The following is a 15083-nucleotide window of genomic DNA, read 5'->3' as shown; positions in this document are numbered from 1 at the left end:
ACCCAGGTCTCTAAACTTAGGCAAGCATTGCATTGGTGACTACTCTGTCTGTGTAAAAAACTAAAAATAGTGGATTACACAATTTATTACTAGCCTCTCAGGAAACCAAAGGTTAAGGAACAAAGAAGGCCTTTTTATGACCAATTCGCAAGAACACAGGAGGTGCATTGCATCATTACAATCAATATCTGCAGCAAATAAACTCTCCCCTCAAAGAAAAAAAGGAAGAAATTTGAATTACAATGTAAGCATAAACTGATATCAGACAAGTGATTATCAAAACTACACTCCTTAACGTTATCATGAGTGGTGTGTGCTATCAAGACAAGACTGCATTGAAGGGAGTTCAACTTCCTTTGTCTCCTCCGAGCAATCCTTTGGAAATGAGAGTTTTGATTACTTTACACCTTGGTACAATCCTCTTCTCCATGCTGTATGAACAAAGGCACAGCCTTTAGCGGCCAATTCATCTTCTTAACCACAAACTCAGTTTTCTTCTTCACCAACTCTGCAGAATATCCAAAGCATGCAGGATGGCATTTGACCATTGCCATGAACTCATCTCGGTTGAATGTTAGGCCTATAAATGTTTCTACAGAGTTCAATATTTTCTTCTCCGAGACTCCTAGAAACATTGGATACTTCTTGAACATTGCCCATATATCTCCCACAGAAAAGCCTAACTTTTTATAGACATTTGATCTTTTCTTTTATTGTTTTGTCGCATAATCCTCGAATAACACATAGAGCATCGATAAACTTTGAGGTGGTTGGATTAAAACCTATTTCAACGACCTTCTTGAGGGATTCTTCAAATCTTTCTTTTCCAGATACATATTGCCTATCAGAGATGAGCAAAGGGAATAACAACCTCTGAGGCACACCCAGTTCTCTCAAAACCAAAAGATTTCTGATTGTATTCTCCTGCTTACTACCCTCCGGCAAAGAATGACACAACTTTTCCAACTTGGAACTCTTATCAGCTTCTAAAACCTCTTTGATGAAATCATAGTATCTGCTTATACTTTTACCCGCTTTCTTTCCCAAGATTTCAGGAACTGACGAAACAACATCAGTGAGCTCAGAGCTCGAAGCTCCTCTTGACTGCAAAAACTGAAGCTTGGGAGCAAGTGATTTCTCAGCATCTCTAGTATAAGCAATCGTGGATAAGTCCTAATGATGTTGGAGATTTGAGAATCTGTGAAGCCATGACTTGTAAAAAGCTTCAGAACGGAATCAGGAGTGACCTTGCCCTCGAAGCTAACTTTTCTGGGAGATCGGTTCTGTAATCAAATCAAATGAATCAACGAGGTTAGGCACTGTAAAAATCTTCCTTTTCGACCATCTCTATTAGCAGCAGAAGAGAATGAGTTAGAAAAAGCATTTTGCACGGAAACTCTCAAACTAGGCCATTTTTGTAACTCAGTGCACCGTCTTCCATGGAGTACCACAGAATACATGATCAGTGGAATCACTTACGCATGTTTTGATTGATTCAGAAGTAACTGTGAAACCCTAGTTTTAAGAAATTTGGATTCCTCTGTTTATAAAAATATGCTAAACTAATAATAAAATACAAATCAGATGAAAAGCGTGGGTTAACTATAAACAAATCTGTACCTGCACTTGCAAGGGGACCTCTTCCTCATGGATAAATTCAGGTGTTAAGAACATGCAATGCTAATGAAACTGTAATTGACGATCATCTAACAACCATGTAGAGGGGCAAGGGTCATATTATTTTGTTTAAAGATGGAGCTTAAAAAGTTAATCTCCTTGCCTGCAACCTTCCTGAAAAATACTACTACCCAGGGTTCTTTACAATATCAAGTCTGGAATCACAACACCACTATCTTCGAAAACTTGCTAATAGGATTGATCGTAAGTTACCTGACTAACTAAGTTGTCTGGCTTCTGCATTTCAGATAAGAATGTGAATGCAAAGTAACACATATCTCCAAGATTGTAAGCCGCTAAAAGAGTTCAAGGACTCAAAAAAGATTTAGACTAACTTTTTGTTATTTTCCAAGTTGGATTGCAGATTAAAACGAGTCAGATCCACTTCAAATTGAGATTACATAAGTCTATAAATAAAGCTCCTCATTTCACTTCCTCATAAAGATTCATGGACGAATCTAAAACTAACACAAATACAGACCTTAATACTGCTCATTGTAGGATTGGCCGTAGGACTTCTGACTTTTTCCCATTTTCTCCAGTGAAGATATCCATCAACTCAGGCACCAGCTTGTCGTGCTTCATCACATACCTCTTTATAAACACCTGATCGGTACTTGTCAAAACAGATGACATTGGAGGTGCTTCACTTCCGTATTTCATCAGTTCTTTTGACATGAGAGTTTTGATAACATTACACCTTGGGACAGTCCTCTTCTCCAGGCTGTATCCATAAACCTGAGGGATCATAACCAAAGCCTCAAGTGGCCAATTCATCTTCTTCACAATAAACTCAGTTTTCTTCTTCACTGTCTCTGGAGTATAGTCAATGCACTGAGGATACCGCTTGACCATCATAACAAACTCGTCTTTGGTGAATCCTAGGCTTAAAAATGTTTCAATGGAGTTCACAATCTTCTGCTCTGAAGAACAAATGCATTTTGGATGCTTCTTCAACAATGACAGAACCTCATGTTTGAGAAGACCACACCCTTTAAGAGTTTCAAACGTATGAGTTATCTTCTTCTCTGAGTATGATAAAAAAGAAGGCCACTTCTTGAAGATCGTTCATACATCAGCCACACCAAAGCCTAACCTTTTGTAAACATTCACTTTCTCCTCTATAGTTTTATCACTCATTCTGTAAATAACACGCAGAGCTTCAACAAACTTTGATGTCTCCGGATCAAACCCCATCTCAATAACCTTCTTGAGCGACTCTTCAAACCTTTCTTTTCCACATACAGGTTGGCTATCAGAGATGAGCAATGGGAATAAAAACCTCTGAGCCACACCCAATTCTCTCAAAACCGAAATGTTTCTAATCTTGTTCTCCTTGTTACCCTGTGGGAAAGAATGACATAACTTTTCATAATTGGAACTCTTATCAGCTTCAATGACGTCTTTGACGAAATCATAGTACACACTTGTAGCTTTGTGCCCTCTCTTCCCCAAGATCTTAGGAACTTTAGAAACAATCTCAGTGAGCTCAGAGCTTGAAGCTCCTCTAGACTGCAAAGACTGAAGCTTGGGAGCAACGGACTTCTCAGCATCTAATACAAGCAATCGTGGGTAAACCGTAATGATGCTGGAGATCTGAGACTTAGTAAACCCATAACTTTTCAAAAGACTCAGAACAGAATCAGGATTGACCTTATCCTCGAAACTAACTTTGCTTGAGATTGATTCAGCGAGCTTTGGAGTTAAACCCAATGAACCAACGAGGTAAGAGACTGTAAAGTTCTTACCTTTTCGACCATCTCCAAGGCTCACATCAGCAGCAGCGCTAGCAGAGGAGAAGGAATTGGGGAAAGGTGTTGCCTTTTGAACTGAAACACTAAAATTAGGCCATTTCTGCAACTGGGCCAATCTTCTTCCATGGAGAATCATAGAATTGTTGCAGAAGACAAAAACAGTGGAAACAAAAAATCAAAATAGATTTGAGCTTCTAGGATCATGTGATATCCAAGACAACTCACACCAGCTGGACAAGTGTAGAAGGATCTAGACTTTAGGGTTTTAACATTGTATCCCTATATAAATACTATGTCTTTGTAACAGAAACTTAAGGTTGAAGAAATAAGAAAACAAAGTTATTTTTATTACTCTCTATCTTCTTCATGGTATCAGAACTATGGATAGAAACATGGACTTCTACTCTACTCCTTCACTACACATCTCAAATTGTGTTACTCTAAACCTTACTGAGCAAAACTATATTATCTGGAAATCTCAGTTCGAATCTTTTCTCCAAATTCAAGATCTACTTGGCTTTGTTAATGGCGCCCTCAAATCATTGGAGAAGACTATACCTATCTGCAGCAAAGAAGGGAAGGTTGAAGATGTTCTCAATCCGTACTTTGAGAGTTGGTCCAGGTCTGACCAAGTCGTTAAGGCATGGCTGCTTGGCTCAATGACTGAGAATGTTCTTCGTCTAGTCTTTGGCGCTGCAACTGCTCAAGAGATCTGGGATACTCTAATTTCTCACTTCAATCGCACCTCTTCTTCTAGATTGTTTGAACTGCAACGTCGCCTGCAAAACTCTGAAAAGTTGGACAAGAACATGTCTGACTATCTTCGGAGCATTAAAGACATTTGCGATCAGTTAGCTTCCATTGGTGATCATGTTAGTGAGAAGATGGAGATTTTTGCTGCTTTAAGAGGCCTAAGTCGTGACTATGAGCCAATAATCACTGTCATCGAAGACTCAATGGATCGAAGTCCTCAACCAACTTATGAAAATGTGATCTCCCGACTAACTGGTTATGAGGATCGACTCCAAGGCTACTCCAACTCGTCTGATGTCACTCCACACCTTGCCTTTCACACCATGTGGTCGTCCAACTTCTCAGGCAGAGGACGTGGTAGTAGAGGAAGAGGACGCGGAAACGGTTTCTCAACCAGAGGACGTGGCTTCCACCAACAGTTCTCAGGATCTCCTCAGTTTTCAGTCTCTTCTCAGTTTCCAAGCTCTTCTCACGGTTCCACTAAACCTGAGTTACCAGTCTGTCAGATCTGCATCAAACGAGGACATAATGCTCTAGATTGTTGGTACCGCTTTGATGAAGAGTATCAGAAACCGGAGGTTGCAGCTGCAGCTTTCTCTGCTCTTCATATCACCGATGTAACTGACGATGGTGCTTGGTATCCAGATTCCGGTGCAACAGCTCATATTACCAACAGCACTCAACGTTTGCAGAAAGCTCAACCTTACACCGGAACAGATACAATCATGGCAGGTAATGGTAATTTTCTCCCTATAACTCACATCGGTTCAGCAAATCTACCTTCTACTTCAGGTAATCTCCCATTAAACGATGTGTTGGTTTGTCCTGCAATAGTGAAATCTTTGATTTCAGTTTCAAAATTGACTAAGGACTATCCTTGTGCAATCACGTTTGATTNTAGAGGAAGAGGACGCGGAAACGGTTTCTCAACCAGAGGACGTGGCTTCCACCAACAGTTCTCAGGATCTCCTCAGTTTTCAGTCTCTTCTCAGTTTCCAAGCTCTTCTCACGGTTCCACTAAACCTGAGTTACCAGTCTGTCAGATCTGCAGCAAACGAGGACATAATGCTCTAGATTATTGGTACCGCTTTGATGAAGAGTATCAGAAACCGAAGGTTGCAGCTGCAGCTTTCTCTGCTCTTCATATCACCGATATAACTGACGATGGTGCTTGGTATCCTGATTCCGGTGCAACAGCTCATATTACCAACACCACTCAACGTTTGCAGAAAGCTCAGCCTTACACCGGAACAGATACAGTCATGGCAGGTGATGGTAATTTTCTCCCTATAACTCACATCGGTTCAGCAAATCTACCTTCTACTTCAGGTAATCTCCCATTAAACGATGTGTTGGTTTGTCCTGCAATAGTGAAATCTTTGCTTTCAGTTTCAAAATTGACTAAGGACTATCCTTGTGCAATCACGTTTGATTCTGATGATGTTCTTATTAAGGACAAGCAAACAAGGCATGTTCTGACAAAGGGAAAGGAAAATGATGGTCTTTACAAATTGGAGGATGGAAAGTTTAAGACGTTCTACTCTACCAGACAAATCAAAACTTCTGATGAAGTTTGGCATCGAAGATTGGGACATCATAACACTCAAGTTCTCCAACTTCTTTCTGTGAATAAGGCGATTCAAATCAATAAAAGTACCACCAACATGTGTGAATCGTGTCGGTTAGGTAAGAGTTCAAAATTGCCGTTTGTTTCTTCTAATTTTCATGAATCTAGACCCTTAGAGAGAGTTCATTGTGATCTCTGGGGTCCTTCTCCTTTCTCTTCCATTCAGGGATTCAGGTTCTATGTAGTCTTTATTGACAACTTTTCAAGATATTGTTGGTTTTATCCTCTTAAGAGAAAGTCAGATTTCTGCTCTATATTCATCAAGTATCAGCTTCTTGTTGAAAATCTTCTTCAAAACAAAATTGGCATATTTCAGTCTGATGGTGGAGGTGAATTCATAAGTCAAAGGTTCTTGAATCACTTGCAAGAGTCTGGTATACAACACTATATCTCCTGTCCACACACACCACAACAAAATGGGTTGGCAGAAAGAAAACATAGGCAACTTACAGAAATGGGTCTTACTCTTATGTTTCAAAGTAAGACACCTCAAAGTTATTGGGTGGAGGCATTTTTCACTGCAAATTTTCTCTGCAATCTCTTACCAACAACCTCACTTGATCGTGATCATAGTCCATATGAAGTTTTGCACGGCAAGGCCCCAGATTACTCAGCTCTACGCACCTTCGGATGTGCCTGCTACCCAACGCTTGGGCCATATGCATTAAACAAGTTTGATCCACGGTCTCTCAAGTGTATTTTTCTGGGTTACACAGAGAAATACAAGGGATATCGTTGCTATCATCCTCCTACAGGTCGTGTATATTTGATTCGACATGTTATATTTGATGAAGCCTCATTCCCATTTGCGGATACATACTCTTCTCTGTATACAACATGGATCAAAGGTTCTTGCAGCGGTTCTCAACTCTCTCCAGTCACTCCAGTTACTTCAGTCACTGAACAAGATTCAAGTGAACCTTTATATTCTGCAGACTCTGCTCCCACTCTCTCAACTCCAGCTCAAGATGATTCTGCAATTCCAGCTCAAGCTGATTCTGCTCCCACTCTCTCAACATCTAATGACTGTTCACCCGATTGCTCAGCTGATAGTGATGAGGAATGTACTGAGTGTACGGAAAGCTTAGACCTTGTTCCTATAGGCAACAGTATTCTCTCATCACCACCTCAGCTGACCACATTCGGTGCTATAGATCAACCTAAAACATCAACTGCAGAACTTCAACTGGCGTTGACTCATCCGATGATCACAAGATTAAAATCAGGCATTAGCAAACCAAATCAGCGCTATGCCCTTCTCTCTCACAAAATATCTCATCCAATGCCTAAAACAGTCACCGAGGCTCTCAAGGACGAATGGGCATTGACTATCTTGAAACATATAGTCCAGTTGTTCGCACTCCTACAGTTCGAGCTGTTCTCCACATTGATACTCTTCTCAATTGGGAACTCAAACAAATGGATGTCCACAATGCTTTTCTCCATGGGGACCTTACAGAAACTGTTTACATAAAACAACCTGCAGGCTTTGTGGATGAAGAACATCCTGATCATGTATGGCTACTGCACAAATCACTCTATGGACTTAAACAAGCTCCAAGAGCGTGGTTTGATAAGTTTAGCAATTTTTTGCTTGAATTTGGTTTCTTTTGCAGCATTCCTGATCCTTCTCTCTTCATTTGTGCTAAAAATGGGGATGTTATCTTCTTGTTGCTTTATGTTGATGACATGGTGATCACAGGAAATTCCTCCAGCCTCCTCAACAGCCTTCTTAAAGAGCTCAACAAACGTTTTTGAATGAAGGATCTCGGTCAACTGCATTATTTTCTCGGGATTCAGGCTCATTTTCACTCGGGTAGCCTGTTTCTTTCTCAACAGAAATATGCGGAAGACCTTCTTATTGTTGCAGCTATGTCAAATTGTTCTTCTGTTGCTACACCGCTACCACAACAACTCAACAAAACTCCACATCAAGATCGCCTCTTTGAGAATCCTAAATACTTTCGCAGTCTTGCTGGCAAACTGCAATATCTGACTCTTACAAGATCAGATATTCAGTTTTCTGTCAATTATGTGTGTCAAAAGATGCATGCCCCTACTGTCTCTGATTTTCAACATCTCAAACATATACTTCGCTACATAAAGGGTACTACTACAATGGGAATTTCTTTCAGCAACACCACCAATTGCAAGATGAGAGTGTTTAGTGATAGTGACTATATCGGCTGCAACAAAACAAGTCGTTCCACTGGTGGTTTTTGTACATTCCTTGGTGATAACATCATCTCCTGGTCTTCTCGCAAACAACCTACGGTCTCCAAAAGCTCTACAGAAGCCGAGTATCGAGCTATGTCCGAAGCTACCTCCGAGATCACCTGGCTTGTGAATCTTCTTCGCAGTCTTGGTTTCCCTCAGTTTGCAACACCTGAGTTGTTCTGCGACAATCTCTCCACTGTGTACCTCACTGCAAATCCAAGTTTTCATGCTCGCACAAAGCACTTCGCTAACCATTATCATTATGTTCGTGAGCAAGTGGCTTTTGGTAATCTCATTGTCAATCACATCTCTGCAGATTACCAGATTGCTGATGTCTTCACTAAGTCACTTCCGCAGGGTCTTTTTGAGGAATTGCGATTCAAACTTGGAGTCATTGTGCCACCTACTCCAAGTTTGCGGGGGCGTATAAACAATACAGCCTCCAATAAACATTGTTTGTGATAAAGGCCCAACAGAACTCAGGTCCAGCTCAAGCCCATCAGCTTATGTACCCAACTCACGCCAACGTTTACCTGCAAAAGAAGACAAAAACAGAACAGAACAAGTCAGAGGTTTGGTAAATGTTGCAGAAGACAAAAACAGAGGAAATAGAGAATCAACAGAAGCTGCAGGAGGTCCGACAGTGACATTACAAAATAGGTTTGAGCTTCTAGGATCATGTGATATTGAAGACAACTCACACCAGCTGGACAAGTGTAGAAGGATCTAGACTTTAGGGTTTTAACATTGTATCCCTATATAAACACTATGTCTTTGTAAGAGAAACTTAAGGTTGAAGAAATAAGAAAACAAAGTTATTTCTATTTCTCTCTATCTTCTTCAAGAATACATGACAACAAGGGAAAAACTAATAACCGAACAAGTAATTGAGTGGAAGAGAAGTAAGAGAAGCCACAGTTTGAAGCAATCTGCTTCAATCTCAAAGCTTCTCCAAACTTAGAGGGAAGACGAAAGAGTAGACGCGCGAGTCCTGGTAAAGATCGATGAGTGCTCGAGTTCGAAACCCCAAATTCACAAAAATCAAAAATTTGACGATGGGGTTTATGAGCCTTGAGGACAATAGCACGGGATTGATATTGAAATGAAACATTGAACTTTTAAATTAAAAGTCGTCTTGGAAGGTAAATTATTTTGTGCAATTTATTTTTTTACTTCTATCACATTCTTAAATCTAAGGGTCCGAATGGTAATGCGGGACAAATAATTTAGTGCGGTACAGTTGAACTGCGGTACATGTGAGAAAAATATATTTGCGGGACAAGTGCGGTTTAAACAAAAAAGCGGTACGAAATAATATTTGATTGGTGAAAAATTGCGGTTCACAGTATATAACAATATTAAAATTATTTATATATGTATACTACTAAAATTACTTTTATATATTACATTTTGAAATTTCTTTTAAAGATAAGTGATTTTTTTTTTTTTTTTTTGAAAATGCATTCTAAAACTATTTGAAGGAGAGAAAGAAGAAAGAAAAGACATATAAAAAATTTTGTTTAATAAAATATTTCCTCCTTTTCAAAATATAGAATGTTTTGAGTAAAGCACGAAGATTAAGAAATTACTACTTTTAAAAAGTTTAACCAATTATAAACAATATTGCATAATATAAAGTATTAAATTACTCTAAAAGTTGCATAGAAAACTGATAACATCTTATATTATATTATGAAACACAAAAGTTTCTCTAAAACATCTTATATTATAAAACGGAGGGAGTACGTGTTAGTTTTTTTAATTTGATTTATTCAACATAAGTTAGATGTTAAAATTACAAGCAAAACACGAGAAACAACACACAAGGAAAAACAAAAGTTTTCTGTTAAAAAAATATTGTGTGTGCGTTTTTTCAAATAACGCATGGTAATAGGTAGTAATAGGTAGTTAGTGCGCTCCATGACTAATATGAAAGCTACAAAACCGCAACTAACATTTTTTTTTTTTAGAAAAACACAAATTACAATTGTTTTGCTGATTGGGGTCTAAAATAAGTTTCACAAAAACGTGCTTTGAAATACGTACTTTACATGTCTCCACTCATGGCCTAAATATATATATTAAACATTTAAAAAGTCCAATAGATTAGGTGTTGTAATTCACTATAATAAAGAAAATATAAGATGATGTAGATAAAAAAAAAAAAAAACAGAAGCATTCTTCTACAAAATCTGATTTTTCTTATTATTCGATAGTTATTTTGTAAAAATAAATAATTTAAATGGGATTTAAAATGGTTATATAGTTGTAACTTTTAATACGTTAAAATGTTAGAGATGCAAATAAAAATTTTCTAATATATATATATATTAGAAAAATTTTATTAGAAAATTTCTATATATATAGACTAAATCTATAGAATAACCTTATAAAAATTTAGTTATATAATTAAATATGAAATGGAAAGACTATGAAAAAGACCATAAATGTATGAGCTATGAAGTTAACAAAATTAAGTCATACATACAAATGTATGAAGTCAACAAATTATTTATGAAAATACCTAAATACATGTGTATGTGAAAAGTATATATATATATATATTACATATTACAGGAGAATAAAACAAAATAATAAGATGGAGAAAGTTCTAATTTGTTTCATATTCTTATTTTTCATCTCCATCCAAAAAACAAATTCCCTTCTTATATTTAGAAATTTTAACATTGAAATTTCAAATCATCTTGCAAATAACAATAAACTTATGGTCAACTGTAGATCTGGCACAGACAAATCGACGAAAGTTACTTTTCTTCCCTCCAATACTGAATGGATAATCAAATTCAAAGTATTTCCAAGAACTTTGATATGGCGCAACTTATGGAAGGTAATTAATTTCAAAATTTATTTTTATAATACTTTCTCGTTTTTATATTTACATGGTAGATTTGAAATACATATACTTTTTGTCATGGTATTATTTTCAGGGACCTAATTATGAGCAGCATGCAACGTTTAACGCATTTATCGGGAAAGAAAGTTTTATACATAACATATGTGGGGGTAGAAAACCGAACGTATGTTTCTGGCAAGCGCAAAAAGATGGAATATATGTACGAAATAATGCAGCGGGAACTTTTAAGTTTATGTATAAATGGGATACAAAGGATTTGACAAATATATGATTTAATTAAATACATTTTTCTCTTAAGAAATATTATTAGTTTGTCAATATCTCACATATTACATATAATAATATTACATTGAGAAAATCTTGAATAAAATTAAGTTCTTTTTTTTTACGCAAATAAAATTAAGTTTTTTTTAATAAGATAGTTTTCGTTTAAAACCAAGATTAAAAAAGTTGTAGTTTATTAATAATTGTTTTGCTTGGTAAAATCTCTCATATTAATTGAAAAGTATTTTAACAAAACAACATTAGTTTTGTAAAAAAATTACATCAAAATACTATTAGAAAAAGATAAATTAATTTATTTGTGTTAGGGGTAAAACAGTCATTTTATATTCTAAACGGATAAACGCGTGGATTTTGAGTCAGATTTTGAAATGTTTCAATTTTGATGAGTCTGCTTCATTGCCTATAAAAACTAAACTCTGGACTTCCTCTAGAAAATCTTTTGCTGGTCTTATGGTCAAAGAAATAGTTAAGGATCTAAATTATTTTTTTGTTGTTGCCAAATTATCTTGCTAACATTTAGGAAATTTAGTTTTTAAAGATATGAAAAAGTGAAAAATTAAAAAATCAAATATGTCCGCTGCAACTTATGGAAACAAATTATAACCCAAAGGTCCCGAACATTAAATTAAATCATTGCCATATAACTGGCAACGACAATATCTTTTTGTGAAAAATCGGTTCATATTTGAAAAAGGATTTAGTTCATATTTAATAATTAATAATAAGTAAACAGAAGGAAAACTTTAAATTTTTACAAGTCACAATAGGACATGAACCATTATATAAAGTAGTTGTAGTTCCATAGTTGTTCTAAAGTGATTTACAATTAGCTATGACTGGAATGACACCACAGAGTAAAAGGAGGAAGATGACGACGCCATGGTCGTCGTTGCCAGACGCGGTGGCTTTGAGTTGCATGGCTCGCGTCTCAAGATTGGACCACGCGAACTTATCCCTCGTCTCCAAGAGACACCGCTCTCTCGTACTTTCCCATGAGCTTTGTAGCGCACGATCGCTTATTCGTTGCACTGAGGCATCTTTTTATGTCTGCTTACGCATCTCTCCTGATCCAAACCCACGCTGGTTCATCCTCCTCACCCGTACTCGCCGGCTGAGGCCGATCCCATCGAACCCTTATCAGGCTCCGGAGTCATCCTCTTTTGTGGTGGTGGATTGGGGACTCTACGTGATCGGTGGACTCATAAAAGGCACACCCACTTTTGATGTCTGGTTCCTCGATTGTTTCTCTAAGACATGGCACCGTGTCCCATCCTTGAAGGTGCCTCGTGCTTCCCCAACAGCAAGTCTCCTCAACGGGAAAATATATGTTTTTGGAGGTTGTGAGGAGTTTGGTTCAAACTGGGCTGAGGTATTTAACCTAAAGACTCAAAATTGGAGTACTTTGACAATCCTAGAGATACCCGACGGTATCCACAAAAGTGTGGTGATCGAGCAGAAGGTTTACGCTGTTGATGAGGAGGAACAAAGCTTATACTTCTTGCCAAGTGAAGGTACATGGAGAAAAGGGAAGAAACAGGATTCTAAGTCAGGAAACAGAAACGATTGGTGTGCCATTGGGAACTTTTTGTACTGTCGTGGTACTCGTGGGAGAATACTGTGGTGTGAGCCAGATGAGTTGGATTGGAAAGAGGTGAAAGGTTTGGAAGAGTTTCAAAGGTCTCTCTATGGTTCGAGACTACTCTGTCTGCACTTTGTACCAACCAAGGTCAAATATGATATCAGCAGACTCTGTAGCAACTCTGCTGGGAACATTGTCATCTTCTGGAACTCACACTCGGAGTTCCTGAGAGTTCGGAGCTTTGGTCTGCCGAGATTTCCATGGAGAGATGCCAGGGAGACGAGGCTTGGGGGAAGGTTGTGTGCTCCAGTGATGTCTACAAACTTGATCCTCTCTCACACTCATATAGCGTTAAGGTCTCACACTCATATAGCGTTAAGGTCTTACATTCTGCTTGTCAATATCTAAAATTCTTATCTTCTCGATCCCTGCTCTTTAAAAACTATTCTTGCTGTTTTTTATTTTTTTTCATCTGCCTAATGCTAACAAGTTTTTATATCTTGCAGTTTGTTTTTGTCAATCTATCAGGACATATTGAACCCACTTGTATATATTTCTTTGACTTGGTCTGATTGAACTCTGTTCTCAAGCTATATATATTTGTGTTCTATCTTTCTCTGCCTTATAGGCTCCACTTATAGATAAGAGGCCGTAGAGCAACTCTTGTGGAAACACTTACATTGTGGACTATTTTATACATTTGTTCAATTTTATGCATTGGTGTGGTTTTTGTGCTTTAGTTTTGTATGCAGGTCGGTTCGTGTAGAAACTGATTTTCACACAATGAATTTGTTTGAAGGGGGAAACAAATTCAATAAAGCTATCTCTCTTAAGAAATCGGATCAAAGCTAACAAGCAAAAGGGAATTGAAATCTCTTGGAAAACAAGTTAGGGTTTTTCTCAAGAACAATGAAGAATTAGGGTTTCTTGTATTAATTGTTGGATCCCTTACAATGAAGGAGTATCACTCTATTTATAATATGCGATAGATTACAGAATATAATTACTTTCCTAATGAATTGACTCATAATTAGGAAAGTTGCTCATTTCTTGCTAGGTCAGCCGCGGGCAAACTGGAAGTCGGTTTCATGCTCTTGAACTGGGCTTCTTTATACTGTTGGGCCTTCAGTCAAAGATCGAATTCATCTTCACGAGAGAACTCCCAGTTTAGGCAACCGGTTTCCTTGTTGGTATAGACTGGTATGTTGGCGGTGCTAATTCCCGCACCAACAGTTGGCCATTTTGGTTTGATTAGTGTCCCCTTCACTTTCTTTGTCCACCATTGTTGTTCATTCCTCAGAAGGTCTGTTCTTGTAATGTGACTGACAGAAGCAGAAGAATCATGACTGAATGAGGTTCCTTTTCTTATCCAAAGGCTGGCGTTTGACCATCATCACAAACTCATATGTGGTGAATCCCTAGCCCAACAAAAGTTTCAAAGCAGTTGGCTATCTTCTTCTCCGAGTGAGTAAGAGAGATTGGCCACTTCTTGAACATTTCCCATACATCATTCACAGCCAAACCTAACCTTTTATAGACATTTACTTTATCTTCTATCCTATCCCTTTGTCGTAAAACACACGCAGAGCTTCAACAAACTTTGAGGTGGTTGGATCAAAACCCATCTCAACAACTCTCTTGAGTGATTCTTCAAATCTCTCTTTCCCACATACAAGTTGGCCATCAGAGATGAGCAAAGAGAATAACAACCTCTGAGGCACACCAAAGTCTCTCAAAACCAATATATTCCTGACTTTATTCTCGTGCCTGCTACCCTCTGGCAAAGAATGACACAAATTTTTGTACTTAGAACTCTTATCAGCTTCCACAATCTCTTTGACGAAATCATAGTATACACTGATAGTTTTGTCTCCTTTCATTCCTAAGATTTTAGGAACTTTTGAAACAGTCTCACTGAGCTCAGAGCTGGACTACTGCAAAAACTTAAGCTTGGGAATAACTGACTTCTCATCATCTGCTATTAGCAATTTTGGATAATGCTTGAGATCTGAGAATTAGTGAACCCATGAATTTTGAGAAGACCCAAAACAGAACCCGGATTAGCCTTGTCCTCAAAGCTAACCTTTCTTGAGATTGATTCAGCGAGCTTTGTAGTGAAACCAAGTGAACCAACCAGGTAAGAGACCGTAAAGTTCTTACCTTTTTGAAGACTCACAACATCAGCAGCAGCACTAGCAACAGAAGAGAACGAATTGGACAAAGCAGTTGCCTTTTGCCCAAGGTTCTCTGTCGAATCGAAAACCTTAAAATCGCAATAACAAACCGGTTAAGTGTAAACCGAAATTGGTTTACAAA

At 37.9% G+C, this 15083-nt stretch overlaps 1 protein-coding gene and 3 pseudogenes across 1 annotated transcript; 2 read left to right on the top strand and 2 right to left on the bottom strand.

The window, feature by feature from the left end:
• LOC104703797 lies at window positions 101-3713 on the bottom strand (annotated as a pseudogene).
• On the top strand, window positions 10628-11221 carry LOC104703796. The gene is made up of 2 exons (XM_010419869.1): window positions 10628-10876; window positions 10977-11221. Exons 1-2 carry the CDS (start codon window positions 10628-10630, stop codon window positions 11172-11174), a joined length of 447 nt encoding a protein of 148 aa, XP_010418171.1. The 3' UTR covers window positions 11175-11221.
• LOC104705171 lies at window positions 12021-13540 on the top strand (annotated as a pseudogene).
• Window positions 14169-15036, bottom strand: LOC109125515 (annotated as a pseudogene).

Source organism: Camelina sativa, chromosome 7 (assembly GCF_000633955.1).
Source record: "Camelina sativa cultivar DH55 chromosome 7, Cs, whole genome shotgun sequence".
In the NCBI taxonomy this organism is placed as follows: Eukaryota; Viridiplantae; Streptophyta; class Magnoliopsida; order Brassicales; family Brassicaceae; genus Camelina; species Camelina sativa.
The sequence above is the reverse complement of the archived record's forward strand: the minus strand, read 5'-3'. Positions and strand labels throughout refer to the sequence as shown.

Coding starts and splice junctions, on each gene's coding strand:
- LOC104703796 (XM_010419869.1), top strand. CDS start 10,628: ATGGAGAAAGTTCTAATTTGTTTCATATTCTTATTTTTCATCTCCATC. Junction 10,877..10,976: donor TATGGCGCAACTTATGGAAG/GTAATTAATTTC, acceptor TATTATTTTCAG/GGACCTAATTATGAGCAGCA.